Source organism: Pholcus phalangioides, unplaced genomic scaffold, assembly GCF_987345545.1.
Source record: "Pholcus phalangioides strain wild (caught in Gottingen) unplaced genomic scaffold, Ppha-v1.0 ptg000011l_1, whole genome shotgun sequence".
NCBI classification, from domain to species: domain Eukaryota; kingdom Metazoa; phylum Arthropoda; class Arachnida; order Araneae; family Pholcidae; genus Pholcus; species Pholcus phalangioides.
In genome coordinates this window covers 61,327,587-61,352,713 of record NW_028301604.1, presented here as the reverse complement: position 1 = coordinate 61,352,713, position 25,127 = coordinate 61,327,587, and the positions used below count along the sequence as shown (strand labels likewise).

Sequence of the window (25,127 nt, the reverse complement as noted above, 5' to 3'; positions counted from 1 at the left end):
CCGTCATTCATACGAGGTACACACAATTGGATACAATGCGGAGATGGATTATGGAAAGAAAATTCAATTGGGTAACAGGGTGAGAGTGTTAGACCATTACACTGCAGAAGCAGCAATCATATTTCTTACTTAGAGCGTATATACACCGAACGGGACTGTACAGTGGGCAGTCAGACCTAACTGGGCAAATTTCTCATGATCAATCGCTTTGGCCATGAGTCGTATCATTGGATTGCTCGGAACCTAGGCCATTCTGGTTGTTAGGATTTATTTGGATTAGTGCAGTGTCGTCTTAACGGGTGGACCAGCGGGGAATAAATTCTATCACTGGGTACTTTATACAAAGCAATTGATAGCAAAAACATGAGGGGGTTTTTGCATAAAATACTTATTAATAGAGCGTAGTTGGAAGAATTGAGTAGAGTATATTTATTTGTGATTATGAAAATTTAAGTAACAAAATTCACTCACGACATTTACTACACGTTTATTTTTCTTTTCATTTAAAGTACAGTACTTAAAGACACGTGAAATAATTTTTGTGTATATGGGGGGGGGGGGGGATTATGGCATCGTTGGAATAAAATAATCTTAGTATAAGTTTTTTTGTGTGCTCTCGCACATCACACAACGCAGTTCTTTTTATTGAGTCGTATTCCTATTTTAGTGAGGGTGAAATTTAAGATTAATTATATCGTTACGGTACATTTTAAATAAAATCAATAATGATTAACACCATAAGAGTCAACACATTATAACGGGAATTAAAAGTTAAAAGAGTGACTGATCAAACGTAAATCAAACCTAGAATTAATTTATATTCTTAGGAAAAAAATTCAATGGTCACTCAACATTTTTTTTATCTCAGGTTAGGAAAATCCTGCAAGACGTTGTATGGTATTATATGCATGCATACATACATTTTAACCCTTATAGTGGAAATCCCGAGATATCTCGTCAAAGTTGATGTGCTTCATTTCGGCCACCCCGAAAGATCTCGGGTTCTTAACACGCTTTTATTTCCAATGTGGCAGTTTTAATGCGGATCGGAAAATTTTTTAAAATCGCTTAAAGGGTTAACCAAAGTCAAAATTTCAATCTGTAGATTTAATGGATAATGAATAAATTATATTATATAATCTATATATTAAATGCTATAATATAGTTTCAATATTTAAAAGGACATCAACTTCAAGAGAGACAACTTTTTCTTGAAATGTAGAGAAAAAGACAATATGTATAAGGCTTTCCACCTTACCTTTTTTTGAATCGGCGTTATTAAATGTAGTACATGTATAAAAATAATAAGACCAGTTACTTAACAAGTGACATAATAAAATGAAATTTCACATGATCAAAGATACCAAGGTACCCATTAACAATACATAAAAAAGAAACATGATCATGTTGAGTTTCAGTTGTCATGTTTTTCAATACATCAGTTTATTCTGTTATTCTGATTCTTTTCTACTCACAAAATGTTCAGCGGCTGATGTTGCATTACAATGCTGCTGCCTGTAGAAAAAGTTCAGATAAGATTGGCTCGTGTGTTTATCAAGAATTCTCAATGATCGGTTCACAACACAAATTTAATTCCTTAAAATGCTACGTGAGAAGATTCACTCATCATTTCAGTATAGTTGATATTCATGAAAACTTCTTGATAATTACGATGTTCTGAACTTAAGAAATGAGAATGCTAAGTCGACTGCCTTCTGGACTAGAAAAAATCAAAATTGTGGATTTCAGCCATTTCCAACGCACATAAGTTTTCTGATAATCAAGTCATTGGTACGAAGGCTGTTTTCGAAGGCTCTTTAATTTTATTAAAGGACACGTATATAACATTCGACGGTGCATTCACAGACTATCACATTCACATGTTGTTTGGAATCAATACAATGTCGAGCCAGATAAACGAGACTGGTTCTCCGTGTTAGCCTTGAAGCTCTGGCTTCGTTTTTGGTTGTACAGTACTACCAATAAAACAACCACAACCACGAGTAAAGCTATGGAGACTGCTACCATAGCCCACGCCAAAGTTCTATAGAGATTCTCGGTTTTTTGGTCTTGCACCAAAGGACTGTTAGTTGGCGTAATCATTCCCGCTAAAGCTGGTAAGTGCTTGTTCCATAAGTCTACAGATCTGTGTCTGAAGAACTGTTCGAGCTTCAAATCACGATCAATCCTATAATAGTACTGCATGTCCGGTTTATATGACTCCCACTTCGGAAATTCGTAGTTTATAAATTGTGGAGCTTCCCTGGAAAATTGAATGATAAAAAAGTATAAAATATAATTTTTAAACAAAAAATGTAATCACATCACGATATAATGAGTTTTTAAAATAGAATTGGTATACCCAGAGCCGTAACTAGGATTTTTGCCGACCGGGGAACTTTCCCCCGCCCTCTCTTCCCCTTTAGTTTTAGACCTGCCCAGACCCCACTTGAAATTTTTAAATTTAGTTTGTAAAAACGCAATCTTTTTGCGATAAAACACACTGAGTTGAATTTCCAAAATACTAAAAAGAGAAAATTATAAAAAAAATTCAGAAAGAATAAAAACTTGGGCAATTTTTAACTAGTTAATCAAAAGTATTTCGTCGATTAATCGAATATATTCAAATGCTATTCATTCATAGCGAACGTAGTGTTGGTAACAATATAATTGATGCTATAAAAATATATCCTATTCGGTTCACGCATCTATTCACTGAATAATGGAAATAGAGTAAAGAAATATAGAAAAAGGTTAAGAAATAAAGAGACCGCCCGTTTGAAGCTATTTAATATCGTCCCTCTTTGCCAGAAACATGAATGTACAAATTTCTAGAACCCATATTACACACTGTATGGAAGTTGTTCTTCTAAAATGTGTTTTAATAGGGATACATTCGCGTTTTGGGAAAAATTTAGCAAAATAAGTGATCCAACCAGCTGATAAACTAAAAAGAGAAAATTAGCACATTCATGTCTCTGGTACAAAAGGGATAATATGCTGAACATGTTTGACATATCCTGGAACTTCTTAACTTGGATCATTTCGTTTTTGTTTTAATTTGTAATTTTAGAAATCATACACTAGTTTCCGTTGAATCGACTTGTTTTTCATTATGTCGAAAAATTTGATCAAAATATTGATTCAAATATATTTAAATATGATCACTTATTGAAATGCTTTGTGTAGGAACATAATTTAACACACATTTAATCGGTTTGGTCAAATAGTTCAAGTTAAATTATAAATTTTTAATAAAAATATTTAATCGAATTTTGATCGGATTGATCGATTCAATTAATTCAACTAAAATTTTTTACTGAGATGAACAATTAACCAATTAATCTGATCAGCCCTAATAAAAACCCTCAATGATCAAAAGACTCATGATTGACTCGGCGCCCTGGAACCAGGCCTTGTTAGCCCTCCCGTTAAGACATCACTGAGTATGCCCCCCCCCCAACTACTCCTACTGCTACAAAACCCCACTCATGTACCTCGTCCATATTCCTCTGCGGAACCTCTAACGAATTGGTACATGCGGGAATGTGCGTGTACGTGTAGTGAAACCTGACGTGAAGTTTGTTTCTGTGTAATGCTTGCTATGTGCAGTGCTGCCATCTGCCACCAGTTTTTCCCCCCTCCCCCAACTGGAGACTGGCATGGCTTCAGCCCTGCGGCCCGGGGCAATTATCATCATTTTGTGTTTTTTCATGCTATAAATTCATTATAGAAGGGCAGTGAGAGTCTGGATTGGAGACCGCCAAAGATCCCAACCTAGGGGTTCTGCTCCAGGATGTGAGGGCCATAACTGGAGCAGGGCCCCTAGGCTGGAATCTTCAGCACCCGAGTGGCGCAGTGGTAAGATGCTCGTCTTCCACTATGAAGGTTACCTTCAAGGTTCGCGGGTTTGAATCGCCGTTAGAAACAAGTCCTTTACCTACCGAGCGACCACCGATATATAATAATAATAATAACGCGATCTTCACGTATTCCCAAGGGATCACGTATTCCAAGGGTTAGTACACGTCCATGCCCGCACCGGGATTCGAGCCCAGACCTGCACAGTGAGAAGCTAGTTCCCTAACCACTCGACTGCCAGGTGACAATATAGATGGCAACTTCATTTCCTACCCAACTCCACTGGTTGGAAATTGTCGTATGGCGATATATGATCGGAGTTGGTGTGCGGTAAAGTAGTAGCATGAAAAAACAAAAAAAATGATGGTAATTGGCCCCTGAACTGGAGCCTTGTCAGCCCTTCAGACATATCCTATGTCTAAATTAATATAAAGGGTGCATAGCTAAGCCGCCTTGCAGCAAATTATTGGCGAACCGTTGATTCTAGAAGCATACATCCAATTAGAAAATGTATTCAAATAGCATTTAGAACTCACATCATTCATATTACAAGGGGTTGTATAATTACTGGAATGAAAAAATCAACTGTTTTATACGGACACCCGGTCCTAAAGAACCCAATTAGAAAGTTATTGCATTGTCCCTCCTGTGGCCAAAAAAAAAAAATAATAATAAATAAATAAATAAAAATAAAAATTGCACTTTTTTCCAAGTGCGATATTCGCTGAGATATTTTAATTAAAAAATGGAGAGAATATGTGGGAAAGAACTGCATAAATGAAAGAAAGAAGCGTTGTCCTTAAGTTTATGCGGTTCTTTCCCACATTTTCTCAGATTTTTGAATTCAAATAAGTCAGCGAAACTTGGAACAGCAAGCACTTGGAAACGTGGAATTTTTCTTTGTTGGGCTCAGGAGGAGACAGGGCAAAAGCTTTCTCATTGGGTTTTTTAGGACAGTATGAGTTAATTTTATTTCAATAACAACTATACAACCCCTTGCAATATGAATGACGTATCTGATGTCCACACACGTTATTTAGATACTTTTTCTAATTGGAAGTACGCCTCTAGGATCAACCGTTCGCCAGTAATTTGTGGCAAGGGAACTTATCTATGCACCCTGTATATGTGAAATTAGTTGCGCAAGGAAATGGAAAAAATCACTACTATCATGATTGTGCAGTGAAAAAAGGTGATCAAATATTATACTTCCGTAGAGACTACTATGAAAATAAATATAATCAAAAATACCCGAATTTCGCGAAATCAGTCCACAGAGTAACTATTCGGCCACTAACTAAGTTGTCCAGAAGAGATGGTTGACGCAAACCTTCCACATCCAAGCTGAACAGGTAAAGTAGTTCATCACCATGAGAAACTCCTATAAACGGTAAAATTACATACTAAATTAAAATAAAAACCCTGGAAATAAAGATAGCAAAATTAATTTTATATTTAGGGGAGACCGGGGCTATATATATATATATAAGTGGGCAACACTTTGAGGTTTATTAGGAGTATGTATACGTTCGAGTTACGTATACGTTGAGATACGTACGTTTGAGGTTTATTACGTATTTTTGAGGGCAAGTGTGGTTTAGTTATGACAACTTTGATTGTATCTACGGAAACTACATCTATTCTCGGCTACATTATGGTATTTTTTTCATTCCTGAATACCAAACACTCAGACGCTGAGAGTGCTTAAAAGTCATCAAGTCAAGTTTGGCCAACCTGCCCCATAAGCCTTGGGCTAGGTTGGCACATCATTCCTGTGAAGAGAGAGGGGTAATAAACCATTGCCGAAACGACCTATTTTTTTCAATGTATTACTTCAAAGAATATTTTCAAACATAGTAGAACAAATTAATCTTCAAATCGGCCATTAAATCTCGGTCGTTATAAATCAAGTATTCGTTCTCACCGTTAGATGAACACAACGACTAGGCGAAGGAACATTATTGACCACATTCAATAATGTATACAAAACTTCATCTTTGTTTTTGAGCCAAGTCTAGTACTTTCTCCCTTTTCTCCATCGTGGTAACCAGGACATCCTCTTCATCAAACACAGTAACTCTTCCAAGGTTTCTCTTTCCATAGTATAAGACGACAACTTAGTCACCTGGTGGGAGACAGTCCTGCTAGGTTGACTTGCTTAGAATTTAAAAAAATTTAATGTAAGTGGGGATCAGGTTCGTGAATTTCCTCCAATTCAGGAGGAATTTTGTCAGCTGAACTCTTCCCAACCGCTGATGCCGATGACATGTTTGTTTGAAACGAAATAAGTCCATCTTGGTCGTCCTCATCATTTAGCCCAGTGTTTCCCAAAGTGGACAATATCGCCCCCTGGTGAACGATGGAATGCTCCAGGGTGCGATATAAGCTACGGGTGTAACCAACATCTTCTAGAGCAAGACCAATACCTGTGTTACACCAATACTTTCTGCTTTAGAAGGTATTGGTGTAACACAGGATCCTATGGGTTCGCTTGAGTTGGGGGCGATGAGAGAAAAAAAATTTCGGATGAAGGGAGCGATGTGTGTGGAACAAAAAGTATTGGAAACTATGATCTAGCATCTAGCCCATACTTTCCCAAACTTTTCATTCCATCGCCCCCTTCTTCAGAAATATTTTTCTCTCATCGCCCCCCCCCCAACTCAAGTGAACCCATAGGAACCCATTATATCCTATGATAAATCCGTAGCTACTATCGCCCTCCTGGACCATTCCGTCGCCCACCAGGGGGCGATATTGCCCACTTTGGGAAACACTGATCTAGCCCAAAGATCTCTCAACATTGGGGCTGACATCAGAGTCAGCAAAGAATGCATCTCTCTCCCTGATTTTCCTCCTCTCTTGTACTCGAGTTGATTTTTTAGTTAGCTCTTTTTTTCTTTTTTTTTTGCTGTCGCATTTGGTTTGAAACCTTTCTGGAGTTTTCCTTTTCTGGAGAAACCTTTCTGGAGGAAAGAAAAAGACGGAGCAAACAAAAAGAAAAAATTTCTTTTTGTTTGCTCCGTCTTTTTCTTTCCTTTTTATTGGACTGTCTGTCAGGAATTCAGATCTTCTTTTTTTTTTGATCCCAGTTTAATTCTTTCCTGGCTGGTGCCTTCGGAAATGGTTGTAACTTTTCTTCTAGAAAAATGACGGAAACATTGCTACTTGAGGATAACACTGATTTTGATGACGTAGCACTTGGGAGTAGCTTGCGAAATGACGACACTTTGCTCAGCGACCTCTTCAGAGCTAACACCATCTATAGCAGAAGCATCTGCGCGAAGCTCGTGACGGTCGTATGCATGGTGTTGCCATAGCCTGCAATCTACAATCTGCGTGTTTGGTCTGACAGAGCCTACAATCTCTGTTCTTATTCCATCTGGAGCAAAGTATTCAGCACTTGGGGTTGATTGGCACATGACCAACGTGCCCCACTAGAAGTTGGCCGGCCAAACAAGCCCAAGGCAGAGTTATATCAAGGTATCTTAAATTGTAAAACCCAATACGTGAAAATCAAACGCTTGGTTACACGTTTCTGCTGTTATAACGGGAATAACAATATCTCCCCGTATGTTTACCGCAGAAAAAAATAATTGAAATGCGAAAAATTTACTTTCCAAATCGCAAAACAGAAATTCTGGTACAGTTTTCCCATCACAGCTCGGATCGACTAAAAACAATTGTCTAGGGTCGGGCTAGGTCAAGTGAGTCGACTCTAGCACCGATCAGAGGTACCTGATAGAAATCAGATGCTGATTCCCGGCCTACCCTTTACGCCAGCGGTTGTCTATCTTTTTTGACTCGCGGAGCCCTTTTCAGTATAAAATGTCTATGGTGGAGCCCTGCTTGACTCGAGGAGCCCTTTTTAGTAGATAATTTTATGGCGGAACCCTGTAGCCCTCTTTTTCTATGAAATTTACTGATTTATTTTCCTCGAGCCCTGGGAAGTGCACACGGAGCACCGGTTGAGAACCGCTGCCTTACGCCAATTAGAACCGGTCTCTCCTACTGTAGTAGAAGTATAAGGGAAACAACTCCAGACCGGAAAATTTTTCCTTAAAGGAGGTATCCCTTATATAAATCGGTTTTTACTGAATTAAATTGGCTCTCGGTGACGCTGTCGAATATACAGGGTAAGTCCTGATTCAGCCTTTATCTCATCAGTCGTTCGTTGTAGATACATGGTTCCGGTTTAATAAATGCTCAAAATGTGTTCAGAAATCACCCTGTACCAGTGTTAAGAGTGAAAGTACAGTGTGTCACAAAATAAAATAAAAAAATCTAAAATTTCATACGGTCTCCCGTCTAACTTCCAATTAAAAAGTTGTCCTGTCTCTTCTGAGCCCACCGAAAAAAATCCCATATTTTTTTTAAATGCAATATTCGCTGAGATATTTGAATTCAAAAATCGGAGAACTTTTGGGAAAGAATAGCATAAACTAACGAACATCCCTCCTTTTCTTCATTTATGCTATTCTTTCTCAACTTTTCTCCTCAATTTTGAATTCAAAATCTCAGGAATATTGCACTTATAAACATGGATTTTTTGTTGGCCTCAACTTTCACATTCAGTTGAAGAACGTGGGGCTGTATAAAAATTTAGATTTTTTATTTTGTGAGCACTGTATTTTCACTCTCGAAACTGGTATAGGGTGATTGCTGAACACATTTTGATAATTTTTTAATTGGAACCATACTTCTGCGGCGAATGGTTAAAGAGATACAGGCTGAATTAGAACTTACAGGACACTCTGTACATAAGCACATGGAGGGGAGGGCGGAGGGCTTAACCACCCCCGTTCCCCCAAAAGTTTGTATTACTGTACTAGCATAGGTGGGAGGGTGGAGGTAAAAATCCGCTCCCGTGTATCCGGTTATGACCCCTGTATGAAAATATCTTGACATCATTGTAATTGCTTGGATGTATTTCAATGGAGTTTTGTGTCAAGGCTTCATAAGTATCATTTATGTTTGGATTTTCATGAATCTTTGATTGTTTATAAAAAAAAAATTGCACTTTCATTCTAATTAATTCATTTTAAATACCAACCAGGATCAAAATACGCTAGTTGTGATCCGTATTGAAGTTCAACCATGCTATTTTCTCCTCTGTATTCAAAAGTATACATTTGAACCGGTGCCCCTGTTGACGCGTACGTACGTAAAGTGACATCGTTGCAAGCTACGAACATGGCATCCGTTGTCATCTATGAAAACAGTAAAAAATCATAGTACGTATTTTTTATTATTTATTTATTCATTTTTTTCGAAATATCTCTTCAACATGAATTCTTATCTTTTGATAAGAAACAAATTTCCAGCATGTCTAAGTCATGAATGTTTCTGTGCTTGAAATGCATATAATGTAAGCAAATGATAATTTGATATTTATGAGCTTGTAATTTTTATCAAACTATTCGTAACAGGGATTTTATAAGATTGTTTAAACTGAAATATACAGGCAATAAAGATGACGAAATCAGAAATGGGTTAACAATTTCGAAAACCCGGGTCCCTAAACACTTTTGTAATGCTACCTTGAGTCCCGATTATATATATTTTAGGAGGAAACGTCGGCATAAGCTGTTACAGAATGTACAGTGATGAAAAATATCTGCATGAAAATATTCAGAATTGATGAAAATTCAAAATTGAGGGGGAAAGTTCCGGAATTAAGAAATAAGTAATTCCATAACATTAACGAAAATTCGGAATTGATGAAAATTTAGAATTAACCAGAAATTATTTCAGAGTTGAAGAAAGTGCCAGTTCTTTTGTTCGATTCTAGGCCCCGTTGGCTCACCTGTCAAGACACGACTAGATGATGAAACTGAATATACTTACATTGATAAATGGTTGAATGATTTGTGTCACATTTGATGGATTGATGCGATTAAAATATTCAAACATGATAGTTTCAGATACAGATTCAACATTTCCACGGATGTTTGTTGTTGTCAGAATAAACATCGGTATCAGGTGAGTTTTCAAGAAATTCGGATTCTCTCGAAGAGCATCTCGATAAGTGCTCAACAGGACTGAAAGAAAAATATAGACTTAGTTGTCAATGATTGCATTTATTTTGTCATTACTATATTAGGCGATACGTAGTTAAAATGTAGTTCTAATGATATTGTATTTAACAATTCTCAATAGTTACTTCGAGTTGTTTTTAGTACGAGGGAGACATTTAAACTCAGAAATGAATTTATTTTAATTATTTTTGAGTAAATTTATTTAAGAAGTTATTGTAGTTTTCTTGTTAACAATGAGAAAAAGGATTTTTCTGATTATTTTTAAAATAGCGATTGGATATATACACTTTATGTGACTTGATATTTAGTTGTCTTACAATAACTCACGAGTTTCATTTTCTAAATATTCATTTAATCATTTATTTCTCGTCTTCTAACACAATAAATTGAATAAACCACATCTCATTGGCGTGCGCGAACCATACGCTACGCTACAATAGTATATCAAGTGTCGTAAACTTGTTCACTTTCGTAAATACAAGGATACTCACCTCGGAGTCCTGTGTAAATGTGACACAAAAATCATAAAAACGACTATTTACGAATTCATGTCTAGCGTGAGATGGAAATTTCTTCTCTTTTCATGATGTATATTGACAGTTTATTTCTCGTTCTTTCAGTAATTCATCCAGTACGACATTTTGCTTTCCATCAGGTTTTTGTATAGTAGCCTATCCCCAGGTAATTTTGTTGTAAATGTTGACAGTTACTTCAAGTGCTTTCTTTTGAAGCCTTTTCTTACATATTTTGATCTGAAGTATCGTTCCACAAATTACAATGGAGATGTAAATAAGGTAATGAAGCATTGTCCTTTCCGGGCGTGAAGTCGTTCAGGGTCAACCAAAAACATGAGGCTTGGATATTTAGATAACACACGAATTTCTTCTATAAATTTTTTCAAGTAGCGTATATTAATGTCACATACGTGTTAGTAGTGTGTGTGTGAGAGCCTAATTAAGTAATCAAGAACGGATCGACAAGTTCTCAAAATTATTTGGCTTAATTAATTTTAGTAAGAGCTCCGTATAAGCTTAACAAATGCTATAATACAGGGTGAACGTGGCCTGTTCTGCCAAACGAAAGGGGCTGATAGACGAGCCCAAGGGGAACATGAAACACCTCACCACCCCTGTCCTATTTCGAACCGTTTTCGAGTTATGGCGGATGATCGATTGTGGAAAAAAATGCGTCAAGTCTGAAAAACAAACATTTGAAGTTTGTGAAAGACTTACACGTAAACTAAGCACATATTTGGAAAAACAGAAAAAATCCTATAAAGTGACATCAGTTTCATTGAAATATCTAGACTTAATAGCTAGAATACTCTGCGTTCGTCGAAGTAGGTATTCCACGAAAATTCGGAATTGGCGGATACAGATTTTGGTGAGAACTTGATTTTGCAGAAAAAAATCTTATAAGGTGACATTACCTCTGTCTACAGCAGCGCTTCTCAACCGCCGGGCCGCAGTCCAGTACCGGACCCTAACACTAGTCACACCGGGCCGTGAGTGATTCGCAGTTCCATTTTTCCCATCAATTTCTCGTTAGTTGTGTGTATGACCGGGCCTTCCACTTACACAAAAGAGATTTACCGGGCCACGGGCTTCCAAAGGTTGAGAACCACTGGTATACAGGATATCTGTATTTAATGGCGAGTTTCAAGCGCTGAGAGATTGATGAAGTGAAAAATCGAATTGTCGGCAAAACTTACTAAAATTACTTCGACGAACGCAGATTTCAGTGATATATTTCGAACAAAGGGCTAAATTTATCTTAAACCAGAACACCGATATGGTTTATTATAGGCTCTTGCGAAAGCTGGGGCAATGGAGAAGTTTTTAGTAAATTTGACCGATTGTAGCCAGAAGGGTATTTGCGTAATTAGCGATGAAAAATTTTGACGACAATTTGATTTTTCCCTTCACTAATGTTTCAGCGCTCGCAGTTCTCCATCAAATCCAGATATTTCAATGAAATTGCTGTCACTGTTTAGAATTTTCTCTGTTATTTCCAAATATGTGCTTAGTTTGAATGTAGGTCTTTCAAAAACTTAACAAATTCTATTTTTTTCAGACGACGCATTTTTTTTCCATAATCGATTACAATACCATAACTTTGGTAACTTTGATTCAAGGTAGGACAGTATTGGTAGGATGTTTCATGTTCCCGTCTATCACCCCCTTTTGTTTAGCAGAACAGGTCACGTTCACCCTGTATAAGCGATGTGTGAATTTATTTGCTTAATAAATACTTACGAGGATACGTAAAGGCACCTTCATCTTTATTTACTCCAGCCATTATGGGAATTCTTCGGAAATTTCCAGCTCCAAAAAGATGTGACGGATATCCTGGAAGGAAACTGTGCTCTCCTCCTTTCTCTACAACTGGTATTGCCCGTAAGGGGTAATCACCGAATATCTGAAATTTGAAAAAAAAAATACAGGTAGGCTGTGTTTGGAGGCGCATTCATAAGTGTTTTACGTGAATACATTCATTTCGCACTTTGCACGTGTTCCTCCCCCAAAGAAGAAAACCCTCGGAAGGTTTAAAGCTACGTATTTAAACCCTTTAACTACTACATTATGAAAAAATAAAATAATTATCATGTAAATGTTTTTGGTAGGTCAGTTTAGTTCTAATTAATGCCTAAAAAAATAATCTCATTTTATTTCCAAAAAATTATTTAGTACACAACGAACTAATTAACCTGGTACTTAAAAAATTGAATTAACCTGGAAATATTGAAACTTGAAATGAAAACCAATTGAAACTTGAAATAACCTGGTACTAGTTCCGTCAGCACTATCACTATAAGCTTACAATAAAAATAAAAAATACCAATTCAAATATGTTAAATAATGCATAAAATAATGAATATTTATTTATTTTACCACAAAGTCATAATTTGTTTCATGGATTTGTTAGGGAACGTTTTGTAATATCAGTGCTTACTGCATTTTACACAAAATTTTGGGTCGTTTGGATAAGTTAGGTAAAAAGCAGTGTTAGCATTTTTTTTTTTCGGAAAAATTCTATTTTATTTTTCAACGTAGTTTCCTTCAATCAAGCTCCATACGCTTTCTTCAATTATGTTAAAATTTCTTTATCCCGTCAGAAAAATTACATTTTCTTTAACTCTTCAAAAAAGTCATTTACAGCTGCAATAGCCTCTTTATTTGATGAACAATTTTTCCCACCAAGCAAAATATTCAATACTGGGAGCAGGAAAAAGTCACGTGAGGTCAAATTCGTAGAATTTAGTGGATGGAAGATTTGTGCAAAGTCTTATTCCTGAAATTTGGCCATTGCAATTTTGTATCTGTGACATGGAGCATTGACTTGGTGAAGTAGGATTTTGTGAGTCAAATCTTAGCCGTTTCATCTGCAGCTGTTCCTTCAAATTTCCCAGAAATATAGCTCTACATAATACTCTCCAATAATTCTCTATAATAATACTCTCCAATAACTCTCTATAATAATACTCTCCAATAACTCTCTATAATAATACTCTCCAATAACTCTCTATAATAATACTCTCCAATAACTCTCTATAATAATACTCTCCAATAACTCTCTATAATAATACTCTCCAATAACTCTCTATAATAATACTCTCCAATAACTCTCTATAATAATACTCTCCAATAACTCTCTATAATAATACTCTCCAATAACTCTCTATAATAATACTCTCCAATAACTCTCTATAATAATACTCTCCAATAACTCTCTATAATAATACTCTCCAATAACTCTCTATAATAATACTCTCCAATAACTCTCTATAATAATACTCTCCAATTTCCTTGGCTAAATTTAAAGCCTTTGTGGAGAAGTAGTCTATACAGGCTGTCCCAAATTGTTTGCACAGCGGATATCTTTGTAACCAGTGACTTTCGAAACAAACTTTTAATTACAAAAAGTTCTTAAATGACGTGCAGTTACTTAAATCCTCAAAATTTGTTTTGTTCTATCTATCTCTCTTCTGAGGCCAAAAAAAAAAAAAATCCACTTTTCTAAGTGCAATATTTACTGAGATATTTGAATTCGAAGAAATTTAGGTAAAAACAGCGTTAAATGCGGGTAAAACGGTTTTTCCTCATTTAATGCTGTTTTTCCCAAATTTTCTTCGTTTTTCGAATTCGAATATCTCAGTGAATATTGCACTTAGAAAAGTGGATTTTTTTTTGTTGGCCTCAGAAGAGAGAGGGGCAAAAATTTTCTAATCCGGCTGCAGCCCCTCCCCCAGTTGTGGCCCTGCTTAGTACGACGCCAAAAAATAAACCACAAAGCTCTTCTCTTTGAACTCTAACTTGTTGTGACAGGTTTTGAAGAGTGATACAGTTGTAATAATTTGAAAGTAATCGTGTGCTGACTATCTCATCGAAATTTACCTTATTTATCAAACGACCTACGTAAAGGGGCGAAATATATAACAGAATTTTATTAATTAACATATTTAATAAAACTAGTTGTCCCACACTTGTGCTGTCTTTTAGTAATCGTAAAGTGTAGTTATACAGCCAAAATACCAACACCCAAAAACGTATGTAAAGGACGTTACGGGAGTTAAAAAATTAGTGATACGTCCAAGTACCGTCAGTAATGAAAGGGTTAAAAATGAGTTACTGAAAAAAATGAATTCATATGCTGTTTTATTCAATTTTTCTGTCAATTTAAAATGCTTTTTGAAGTCACTCAAAATTTCTCTAGAAGAAATCCTCCGTACTCCACCCAAACCTATAATCCGCTAGTATAACACCCCCAGTGCCGTCTTAACCCATGGGCGCACCCGGGCACGGCCCGGGGGTCTCAAGAGAAGAGGGGCATCAGAAAAACGAGTACATAGTTAAATTTTTCCAGAATGGGCCTCAGAAAAATCACTTGGCCCGGGAGCCCATGATGCTCTTAAGACGGCCCTGAACATCCTCCCCCCGAAATAGGTCCTGCTTAAGCCCCTGCGCTATCCAACTATAACCTTTATACTGGGAACTATCCGTCAAGAGCCACTGAATTATACTTTTTCAAAATATATTCATAATTTTTTCACTTTCAAGTTTTCAAATTGATATCTATCCGTTTCATATGTTCGAGTCAAAAATGACTTCTGATATAAACTTTTTAAACAGAAATTAACATATTTTCTGCCACATTTTAGATTTTCTTTTCTTTCCTCAGATACGACCCATAAGTACGATTATGATCATAAATTCCATGTTTACTAAGCTTTACTTGTGATTATTCTGACCTTCACTATGAATACTTGTAGTACTTACTTTCATTTCTCTCTGAATATTCAGTACATCCATTATGGGTTTACTCCTGATACATTCAATAATCGACGAACTTGATTGTATTGAACAGTCTAGACGCTGTGCTATCTCCCGAGCATAACTTGCAGGATCTTCTTCTAATGCCCAATCACACAGAGCCGAGCCACTCTGTAAGATAGCTCTATTGAAAAGACCTAAAAATAATATACATTATAGGAAGTTGAGTCAAATGACTCGTTATATTTCAGAAGTATCGTAAATTCATTTCTTTATTCAACTAGTAAAAAATAGCACGGTGATCTCGCACCTTATGCGTCGGTTCAAGGGAACATGAAAAAAGACGCATAAGTGAAAGAGGCGTATAAATAAAAATCAAGAAAATTGCACTCAAAAAATATCTATAGCATGAAAACTGACACACGCAAGTGCATTAAATTTAAAAAAAAAGGTACCGGTTTAATTTCTCAGAACATAAATAATATTATTGCTTCATCAAAATCATATAAAGCAACTTGAAATCGAACACTGTTTTTCTTACCGTCTATCTTGGAAAGCTGTCTTTTCGATTTGTACGATTGGATACTGGTTATGAAAATAGCCCTTCTCTGAAACTTTTGCAGATGTCCCTGAATTTATTTTTTAACTATCCTCCGCATTGATCACTTCATCGTTGTGTATTTCAGAAGCAATGTTTTGTGGTTCTCTTAACTCAGTTATCATTAAACTTTCATTCGTTCAGTTTGAATGGAATCAGTAACTGCTTTCATTTACCTATTTTAGGTATGGAAAATGTAGCAAAGATAAAATACAGGATGGAATGAGTAGTCAAACACGAAATGCAATCTGTTGTGAAAACAAAAATATGTCACCTTTCTAAAACACTTGCAAGAACTTAGTCTTATCACCATTCTCTCATCACATCAATTCAACTAACTCTTTCAGTTGAGATCCCTAGCACCCGCGAAGAGGCCTGGTCAATTGGTACTAATAAGCCACATTGAACAATGTGATGATGTGGGTACTAGAATCTCACCACGAGGGTTGTACGAAATGGAAAAGAACCTTCATAGGGAACCCATTCTGATCGATGTCCAGTCAATCATAAGCAGGAGTATAGTCCAAGGAAAGAAGAAAATACACTCTTTGTCACAAATATAACAAATTTAGTTACACATAAAAGCTTCTTCATTGAAAATGCGTTTAGACTTTTTGAAAAATCATTTTTTGAGGGAAAAAAAGCAAAAAAAATTTGAACTCTCTGCTATTCATAACCGAGAGGTACATCGTAAAATGAGTCGTATAAATGAAAAATAAATAGCATTATTTTCCTATTCCCCTGTGAACGAGAGCGGAGGAAATCGTCTCATAACCGAGAGAAACGTATAAACGAGAAGTCAGCGTATAAGCGAGAGAGATTACTGTAACGGCCCTGTTGATAAGAAGTGAAGGGTTTTATTGTACGAGACACGGAAATGGTTTCATTTTTCGAAGTGAGTGCGATGCCCTTGTCTCATAAATCCTGGGCCATTCCCTCTTAATAGTGAAGAAAATGTTGGATGTGTGTTATATGGAGTGTCTATCGTTCTCAAAATTTAACATCATGCTACATACGTAGAATGTGCAATGTCGTCTACTTTCAGGCGAAGGAAACACGATTTGCGTAATTGCGCGGGGGGGGGGGGGTAGATATCTTAGAAGTTATATATGATGGTACAGAAATTCCGAAAAATACCTATATTAAAATATGCGAATACTAAACAGATCAACTAAACAAAAATTAATGAAAATTTTGAAAGAATGGATGAAAATCTAGAATTGTTTGAAAAATATTTTAAAATTATTTTAAAAAAATCATTCCATTTTTCAGAATTGTTGAAAGAAATCATTTTTCAGAATTATTGAAAATTCAGAATTAATTTCAGAATTGGTGAAAGCCTCCAATAACTTGGGGGGCGGGGGGGGGGGGATCCCGTTTGAGTCGGACACTTCACTCGAGCCCTTTTGGCCCATCCTCTAACCACTTCGCGTGCAAGCTATTGGCAAGAAATTCGGATGATCTCTATTTGACGAATTGGCGATAAATAAGGTAACCTTGTCCTAACCTAACCGCATGTTAGAAAAAAGGAAAGGAAGGAGGGGGAAAAAAAGTAGAAGAAAAGGAAGGAAAAAAAACAAAAATGAAAGAAAAACCGTATAATAGATAAGTAGATAAAAGAGTAAGTACGAAGTAGATTTCTTTTTTCCACCCTCACCCTACCTGTTCTCTTTCGCTCATATATGTATATAGTAGAAGGATACATCATATGTAGAAAAAAATCACTAATATTAGTATATATAGAAATAAACGGAGGTGAAAAAAGAGCAACTTTATTTCATTCTCTAGAAGAAAGGAAACAGAACTTGCTTGAATTTATTCCATTGGCGTTTGGACGCAATATTACGTCCTTGATCGTAAAGTGTTTAAGATACCACTTAAAATGCTAAATTTTATCACAAGGAGTTAAAAATTACAGTCAATATTTCCTTTTACTTTATCGTTCGATTAATTTTTCAATATAAATTGCCATTTTAAATTTTTCTAGCGCAATAATTATGCAGGGTGTCCCATAAATTCGTAAATAGTTTAGAAATTCATAAAAAAATTAAAGGAATCAATATATTCGAATGCGGTTTGCGAAAAAATTATTCTCACGAAGAGCGATTTGTTTAGGTACAGAAAAAATATTTAGTTCATATTTGTGTCGATAGAGGGCACTGCGAAAATTGTAAAGCTTTAGCCGGTGATTCATGGCTGAGGTAAAACTACTTCAATCAGGGCCGCAACTAGATACTTTGTCACCCGGGGCAAGTCGTAATTTCTCTGCCCCTTGCATGGAGAGGAATCACTTAAAGGGTGAATTTGACACCCCTTCTAGTTCAGCGCCCGGGGCACCAGACCCGCCTGCTCCCACTAGTTGCGGCCCTGACTTCAATAACAGTGTTTTATCCATCAATGTCAACATCACAATAAAAACCTTATGTAAGCGCCAATAACCGGGAAGTTCAGAAATGAGCTGTTAATCGTACACCCTGCATTTTACAGGACTCTGATTAGCATATTTTCAGTGATTTGCTTTTGTGTAGCACCCTCCATCGAAAAAAATTTAAACTAAACTTTTTTTCCCTCCTTCGTGAGAAAATTTTTTTCGCAAACCTCATTCAAAACCAATTCTTTCAATTTTTATGAATTTTTAAACTATTAACGAATCTATGGGACACCCTGTATTTAGAAATACAATAATTACATTAATATTGTAATTATTGCGTTATTATCAGACAAAGGATTTCAATTTTTCTATAACTAATCATCAACTTTATTACATTAACAATCTTTGTTACATAATTAAAAATAGCATTATATACAGGGTGATATTAATTAAAGTTTCCGTGTACTCAGAGTAGTTTTTTCATCCGAATATATCCAAATTTTCAGGATATTTTAATGAGGCGGCCATGGGAGAGAGATTTATGAAATAAAAAATAAGTACTTCAATTTTTGAGCACCAGGTGAATAAGTGACATTTTTAAATAAAATTTTACTTTTTTCCATGGTCCATATAGCGTATATATACCAAATTTCGATGGCATACATCCTCTAGAACGGGCGCTACAAGGTCGGAGTAGTGTCAGTGTACTGACGGATATCGGGGGCGTAGCTCAGATGGTAGAGCGCTCGCTTAGCATGCGAGAGGTACCGGGATCGATACCCGGCGCCTCCAAATCGGGTTCTTTTTCCAACCCCTACGGGTAAATGGCTTACATCCCACCAGGGACAGAGCCTGGGCTGCGTCTGGCCTTTCAGTGTACTGACGGATGACGCTACATTGGTCCGAGCAGTGTCACTGTGTCAGTATATATACATATATACTGAAACTACTCAGACCTATATAGCGCCCATTCTGGAGGACGTACTCCATTGAAACTTGGTATATACGCTATATGGACCATGGAAAAAAGGAAAATTTAATTTAAAAAATGCCGCTTATTCACCTGGTGATCAAAACTGCAGTATTTATTTTTTATTTCATAAATCTCTCTCCCATAGTCTCATTAAGATATCCTAAAAATTTGACAGCATTCGGATGAGTAGATTTTGGGAAAAACTCCTCAGAGTACACGGGAACTTTAATTGTAATCACCCTGTCGTTAAAAAACAAACAGTACGATATAAAACATTAGTGAGAGAACACACTTGTAATTCAAATCAATTTTTTTTTGGCTCTCGAAAGTCATCTTTTAAGCTGTTTCATAGAAGTCAACGAACCTATAACTCATCCAGTTGGGACGTTGGTAAGGAAATGATTGCGCTTGTCCATTTCAATTTACGCCGTATTCCATGGAAATGAGTACGGCTTTCATGAATGTTTCTACTTTACAATAATGTTGACTATCATTGGAATATTTTTGAGCTGTAGAAATAAAGCCTTATAACAAAAAAAAAAAAAAAACGTTTGCATGAAATTAATTTCAGATTTTAATTTCTTGTCCTCAGAGATATTATCTTTGTTTCGCATATTTTGTAAAACTGCATAAGTATAAGCATCAACGAAGATAGCAAAACTCAATAAAAATTAATGAAATAAGCTATTTTTGTTATAGACTACGTGGTGGAACCGTAATAATAGCAAAGGCGTTAGAGGGAGCTTTTGGAGAATACGGGGGTGGCTTAAGTGAGGGTGCACGGGGGTACGGTGCATCCGGGCGGCAGGTTGTAAGGGTCGGCAGCTTAGGCTTTAGTTGGAGAGCAATTTTTTTTTAATTTCCAATGCCAGAAGTTCACATGACCAAAGGAGGATTTTTGGTTTAACTGACTGTAGGCTACAAAAATTCTGCCGCCCTTCTCTGATCCTAGTCTAATTTTCTTGAACATTAGCCCGCTCAGCCTGTAAACGTGCCTGTTTCTTAATTACTTTTTTGTCACTTTTTACCTCTTGATCTAGTCTGTTGCTCTCTAGGTAACATTTTGATCAATCACCATGGCCGTCTTAAGAGCATCATAGGGGCCCCCGGGCAAAGTATTTTTCTGAGGGGTCCCCTACCTGGGTAGAAATACCTGATTACCAATTTATATACTTACTCTCGAAAATTGTTACCAGATTTCATCTTCATGACGGCCCCTTCTGCACTTGAGGCTCCCCGGGCCGAGTCCTGATGGACCCATGCGTTGAGACGGCAATGTCACTTACATGTTTGCAAACTTTCTAAGTCACTCATCGACCTGGTCCCTTGGTCTTTAGGTCACTCACATGCTGGCTCACTGTTTTGGTCACTAACGTGCTGACACACTGTTTTGGTCACTCACGGGCTTCCATACTCTAGGTCACTCGTTTATTCACTCACACTCAAAGACCTAGTCCCTCCCTCTCTGGGCAGAGGAGAATTTTCGCAAAGGAGGAGGTTTCGCAAATTTCGATGTCTTTCTCCCATTAAAGTAATTTTCTTGACCACTCATTTCTCAAATTTTCCACCCTTGGCTATAGCCCGCTAAGCCCCTCTGCCACCCCTCTGTAGCCTCACTAAGTCTGCACATGACATCATGCTTTTGAGTCATACCTTGCCGACAAAGATGTTTAGAAAACTTGAGGGAGAGGACAGAGCTTGTTCCAGTAAAACCAGAAACAAAAATGTACATTACAAGAACGGTCATCACTTATCTATCACAAAGGGCAAGTTTTATACTATGTTCGTACCCTTACGTACTACATTTCTGCTCCAATGGATTGCTATTACATAGCTCCCCACGATCTCTCCTCTCTTTAGGTTTTTTTTTGTGGGGGCCATAGAACTGTACATAGTGTATACTTCACGCTCATTTATACATCCGAGGACCTCGTTGCCAAAATTAGTGTTGTTAATGTGTGTCATTTTAAAATGTCTTGTTACGGTGTTTGCACCACAGCGATTCATATTCGACCACACATTTCAAGATCAAGAATGCTTGTTCAGGAGTGTGTTCAATCATTCCTTAATATTTACATAACAGGAGTTTTAAATAACCCTAAATTCATACACGCAACAAAAAAGAGCAAGTAGTATGTAACTTATAATCTGAAGAGTATATTATATTTTATATTGCATTATATTAGTTGACAAACTGTCTCACCCTGGCTTAGAGGTGAAATGATATGTAGGGAGACACTTGCAGCTCCCGCGCCCTGGCCGAATAATGTTATGGCGTTGGGGTCTCCCCCGAATTTATCGATGTTTTCCTTGACCCATCTGATAGCCATGACCTGATCTTTCAGACCTAAATTCCCAGGAAACGTTCCATCTCCTGTGCTGAGGAAACCTACGGAAACAGTATCCATGAAATATGAAGAATGAAAGAAAATCCATAATAATGAATATAAATCACTTAAATATCATATGTTGCGACAAAAAATCAGTTTGATCATTCGCAGCTTATAATAATTTTGTTAAATTTCAAATGAAATTTACACTTTTATTTCTTACCTAAAATTCCTAGTCGATAATTGAAAGTGACCAAAACAACACCTTTGTCCATCAATTTTTCCGGTCCATAGATGTTTGCTGAACCTGACTCAAAATTACCGCCATGAATGAATATCATAACTGGGTAAGTGACGAGACCATAACTTCCAGGAGACTGCATAGAAATCACAAAGAAAAGTGAAGCAACGTCAATGTTAGAATGCCTTCCCGTTGTTTTTTAGAAGTTAAATTATTCAAATGGCACACACACACATGTGACAAAATCTCTGCAGACGGCCACCTTTGTCTTCCACTTTGAAGGTTACTGTCTTTGAAGGTCCATGGGTTCGAATCCGGGCAAAGAACCTCAAAGAAACAACATCTTTACCTACCGAGCCTGGGGCGACCGCCGATAGATGGCGCCTTCACCCGCTCCTTCTCAATTTCACTGGTTGGATATATGACCGAAATTAGTGTGGTTAAAGTAGGTCACCTCTATTCAGATGTCAACCTCTCTTCGCGAAGTTTTATTTTCGAAATGAACAAAATACCTTTTCTGAAGGTATATTTTTCCGATTAGGGGCCATTAAAGTATTACGTAAGCCATTTTTCACCCCCCTCCCTCGTCAGCAAAATTTCGTCAGCTGCTTAGAATATTTCATATCTTTAAAAAGGGTGGTTGATGACGTAAGCAACCTTCAAACCCCCCCCCCCCCGTCAACAAAAGTCAGCAAATCCGAAACCCCCTCCCCCCCTCGATGCTGACGTAATACTTGAATGACCCCTTATTCATAGAGAAACGTTCCAAAATGATCCATAGGTGTCGGCGACGAGAAACCTGGTATCCAAACTTATCAGTCGTATTCACATGAATGGCATATCATATAGATTCATCTGAACAAGATGCATCCGAAGGTGCCAAAGACGTTTTACCTGCACTGTATAAAATATGACATTCAAGCGTTCGAAATGTGACCAATTTTCGTGACTGTGAAGTGGTAAGACTTTTTTCAGACGTTACACTTCACTCACTTCACTTCTGAAATATAGATATATAGATGGCAGCACTGAAAAATCATACACACACTCTGACTGTTAAGTACATACACTTACACTTCCGGCATAAATTGCCCGTGGCGATAGACCTGAGTTGTGCTCGGTTTCAAAAAAAAAAAGTGGTAAGACTGTACAACCAGCCCCCTCCTCCTCTCTATTCTGGAGCCAAGGTCCTAGGCTCGAGTCTTTGTCAGGCTCCTAGGTCCGAATTTTTCACGGGTCTCTCAATGGTAAATTTTTAATGTAAGTGACGGGTAACTGTAGAGCAGCGGTTCTCAACCGGTGCTTCGCATGCACTTCCCAGGGGCTCCGCGGCCACTCGAGGATAATAAAATAAATCAATAAATTTGATAAACAAACAAAACAAAAGAGATCTAAGAGTACCGCCGTATAAATAATATACTAAAACGGGCTCCTCGAGTTATACAGGGCTCCGCCATAGAAATTATACACTGAAAAGGGCTCCGCGAATCAGAAAAGGTTGAGAACCGCTGCTGTAGAGTAAGTAATTTTAATGTATGTAACTGGTCGGTCGATCCTGTACCCAAATCCGATGACAAGCAACCTCTGTTTGGCGGTTACTTCCACATACGGCCATTTTTGCACAAAACGCCAAGTGGCCGTCTTAGAGAGGTTTTACTGTACATGTAGTGCGTACCAATACATAATTCAACCTTTGTATGATCAGTAAACTAGCGTCTAATATTCTGAAGCACGGAGAGTTTGACTATATTGTAGTACGATCTATTGCGCGTAAAAAGTTTACGGAATTCTAAAATAACTCATTCAACACTCGAGAATTATTCAGTTCATTATTTACATCACAATTGTTAAGTGCGAATATTAAAATCACATTTGATTTATTGAAAAAGGTGAGTCTTCCACAGTTTAAAATGGAAAGTGTTTACTGTTTCCCATAGGCGGAGATAGACTCGGAAGTCTGGGGGGGCACGGTCATTATTGCTGGGGGGGGGGCACGATGATGATGATGTGTGCCAATTCATATATACACATATACATTAGATGCCCCCGGTGTCTCCGCCCATGCTGTTTCCCCGCTGAAAAAAATATGAATTACAGCCAAAACAATCCAGTGCATACACACAATTTTTTTTCACATTACATAATTTTGTGGAATATATTATATAAAGAAATAACTTTTGAATAGAAGGTAAATAATTGTGCACAATGAGGTTGAAATATAATGACATATATGAGAAGCGCATATATTGCATATGAAGCTGTTGAAATATGTTTGAGGAATCATGAAAAATAAATATAATAATGAAAGGAACAAAAAAAGGATATACGGACGAGCAGCCATACTGATGCTCATCCAATGCAGAGAGAACCAGCGCAGCGGCTAGAAAACAAGAGTTTTCGTTATAACGGTCACCCATTCTAGTACCTAACAAGAGAGACACTGCCCATCGGCCAAGAGAGGTTATTAGCCCGGTGGTTTGTATACTGCATGAATTGTTTCAGAAACATAAATTAATTTTCTAGTCTCTGAAATTGAATTAAATATCAGAAACATGTTATCTTCGCTTGGTCTTAACTACTGTATTATAAAAGAACCAATTACCAAAATCCTGAGGATAAACTGAGCAATGTTAAGGATTTTTCAGTAAAACGTTTTCAACAAACGGCGCTAATAACAAGTACGAGTCAAAATAGCAACCATTACAAGCATTACTATTAATGAATCACCATGATTGAACATTATCATTAAAATTTTTAAATTACTCCAAAATATGCGCAAATGAAACTCATGCGTAGGGCGATATTTGATAATACTTTGGTTCATCGAAGAAAGTGAGATTCTGGGGTTGAAGCAGGGTAATTTTGTTATCAGTTTCTGTTTCTTTGCATAAATTAGAAAAACCAGTTCCAAGCGTGTCGAAATTAGAGTGGCAGAAGAGTGACTGTCAATAAATATTAAATAGAATCACTTTGTGAACGAACTTTTCCAAAACCAGCAATAACGTTTTACTCAACTTAATAAATGGTGCCCAAGCCATTTTTTAAAAATTAATTTTTTGATCAAAATTGGTTCTAAAAGGCCCGAATTAATTTCCAAAAAATCTTTTTGCAAAGTTTTTTAGTTTAAAGTTCTTTAGAGTTTTTAACCCGTTTCCACTTTTCGCACCTTAAAAGTCAGCTCAGTTTGGCAACATATAGTGATCTGATTGAATGGACAATATATTCTCACCTGATTATCACACCCTAATTATTGTTTCTACCTTAGTTATAATTCCATAACGCTCGCAAATTGAGCTGAATTCAAAACCAAGCATTTTTCACTGAAAATCACGTAAGTTGGGGTATGACTGAGTTTGATCGATCACGATCGCCCACGATTTAATAAGTTTTTTATCTGAAGAATTCCCCCCTCCCAATTAAATTTGTTTTTATTTTCAGATCTAAAACT

The 25,127-nt window shown here is 36.9% G+C and overlaps 1 protein-coding gene and 1 non-coding gene across 2 annotated transcripts in view; one reads left to right on the top strand and one right to left on the bottom strand.

Annotated features, from left to right (window-relative positions):
- Nucleotides 1-471: 471 nt before the first annotated feature.
- LOC149080663 (esterase E4-like) overlaps nt 472-25,127 on the bottom strand; it is a 45,097-nt gene continuing 20,441 nt past the window's right edge. Inside the window, exons 3-10 of the mRNA XM_089239850.1 lie at nt 21,662-21,815; nt 21,312-21,497; nt 15,173-15,363; nt 12,152-12,314; nt 9,706-9,899; nt 8,912-9,068; nt 5,113-5,242; nt 472-2,263 (exon numbers count right to left, since the gene is read on the bottom strand). Of these exons, the coding sequence (XP_089095976.1) occupies nt 1,894-2,263; nt 5,113-5,242; nt 8,912-9,068; nt 9,706-9,899; nt 12,152-12,314; nt 15,173-15,363; nt 21,312-21,497; nt 21,662-21,815 (1,545 nt within the window). The 3' untranslated portion in view covers nt 472-1,893. The remainder of the gene's footprint in view (nt 2,264-5,112; nt 5,243-8,911; nt 9,069-9,705; nt 9,900-12,151; nt 12,315-15,172; nt 15,364-21,311; nt 21,498-21,661; nt 21,816-25,127) is intronic.
- On the top strand, nt 18,855-18,927 carry TRNAA-AGC (transfer RNA alanine (anticodon AGC)). Its single transcript has one exon. It is a non-coding gene; the product is annotated as a tRNA-Ala (tRNA).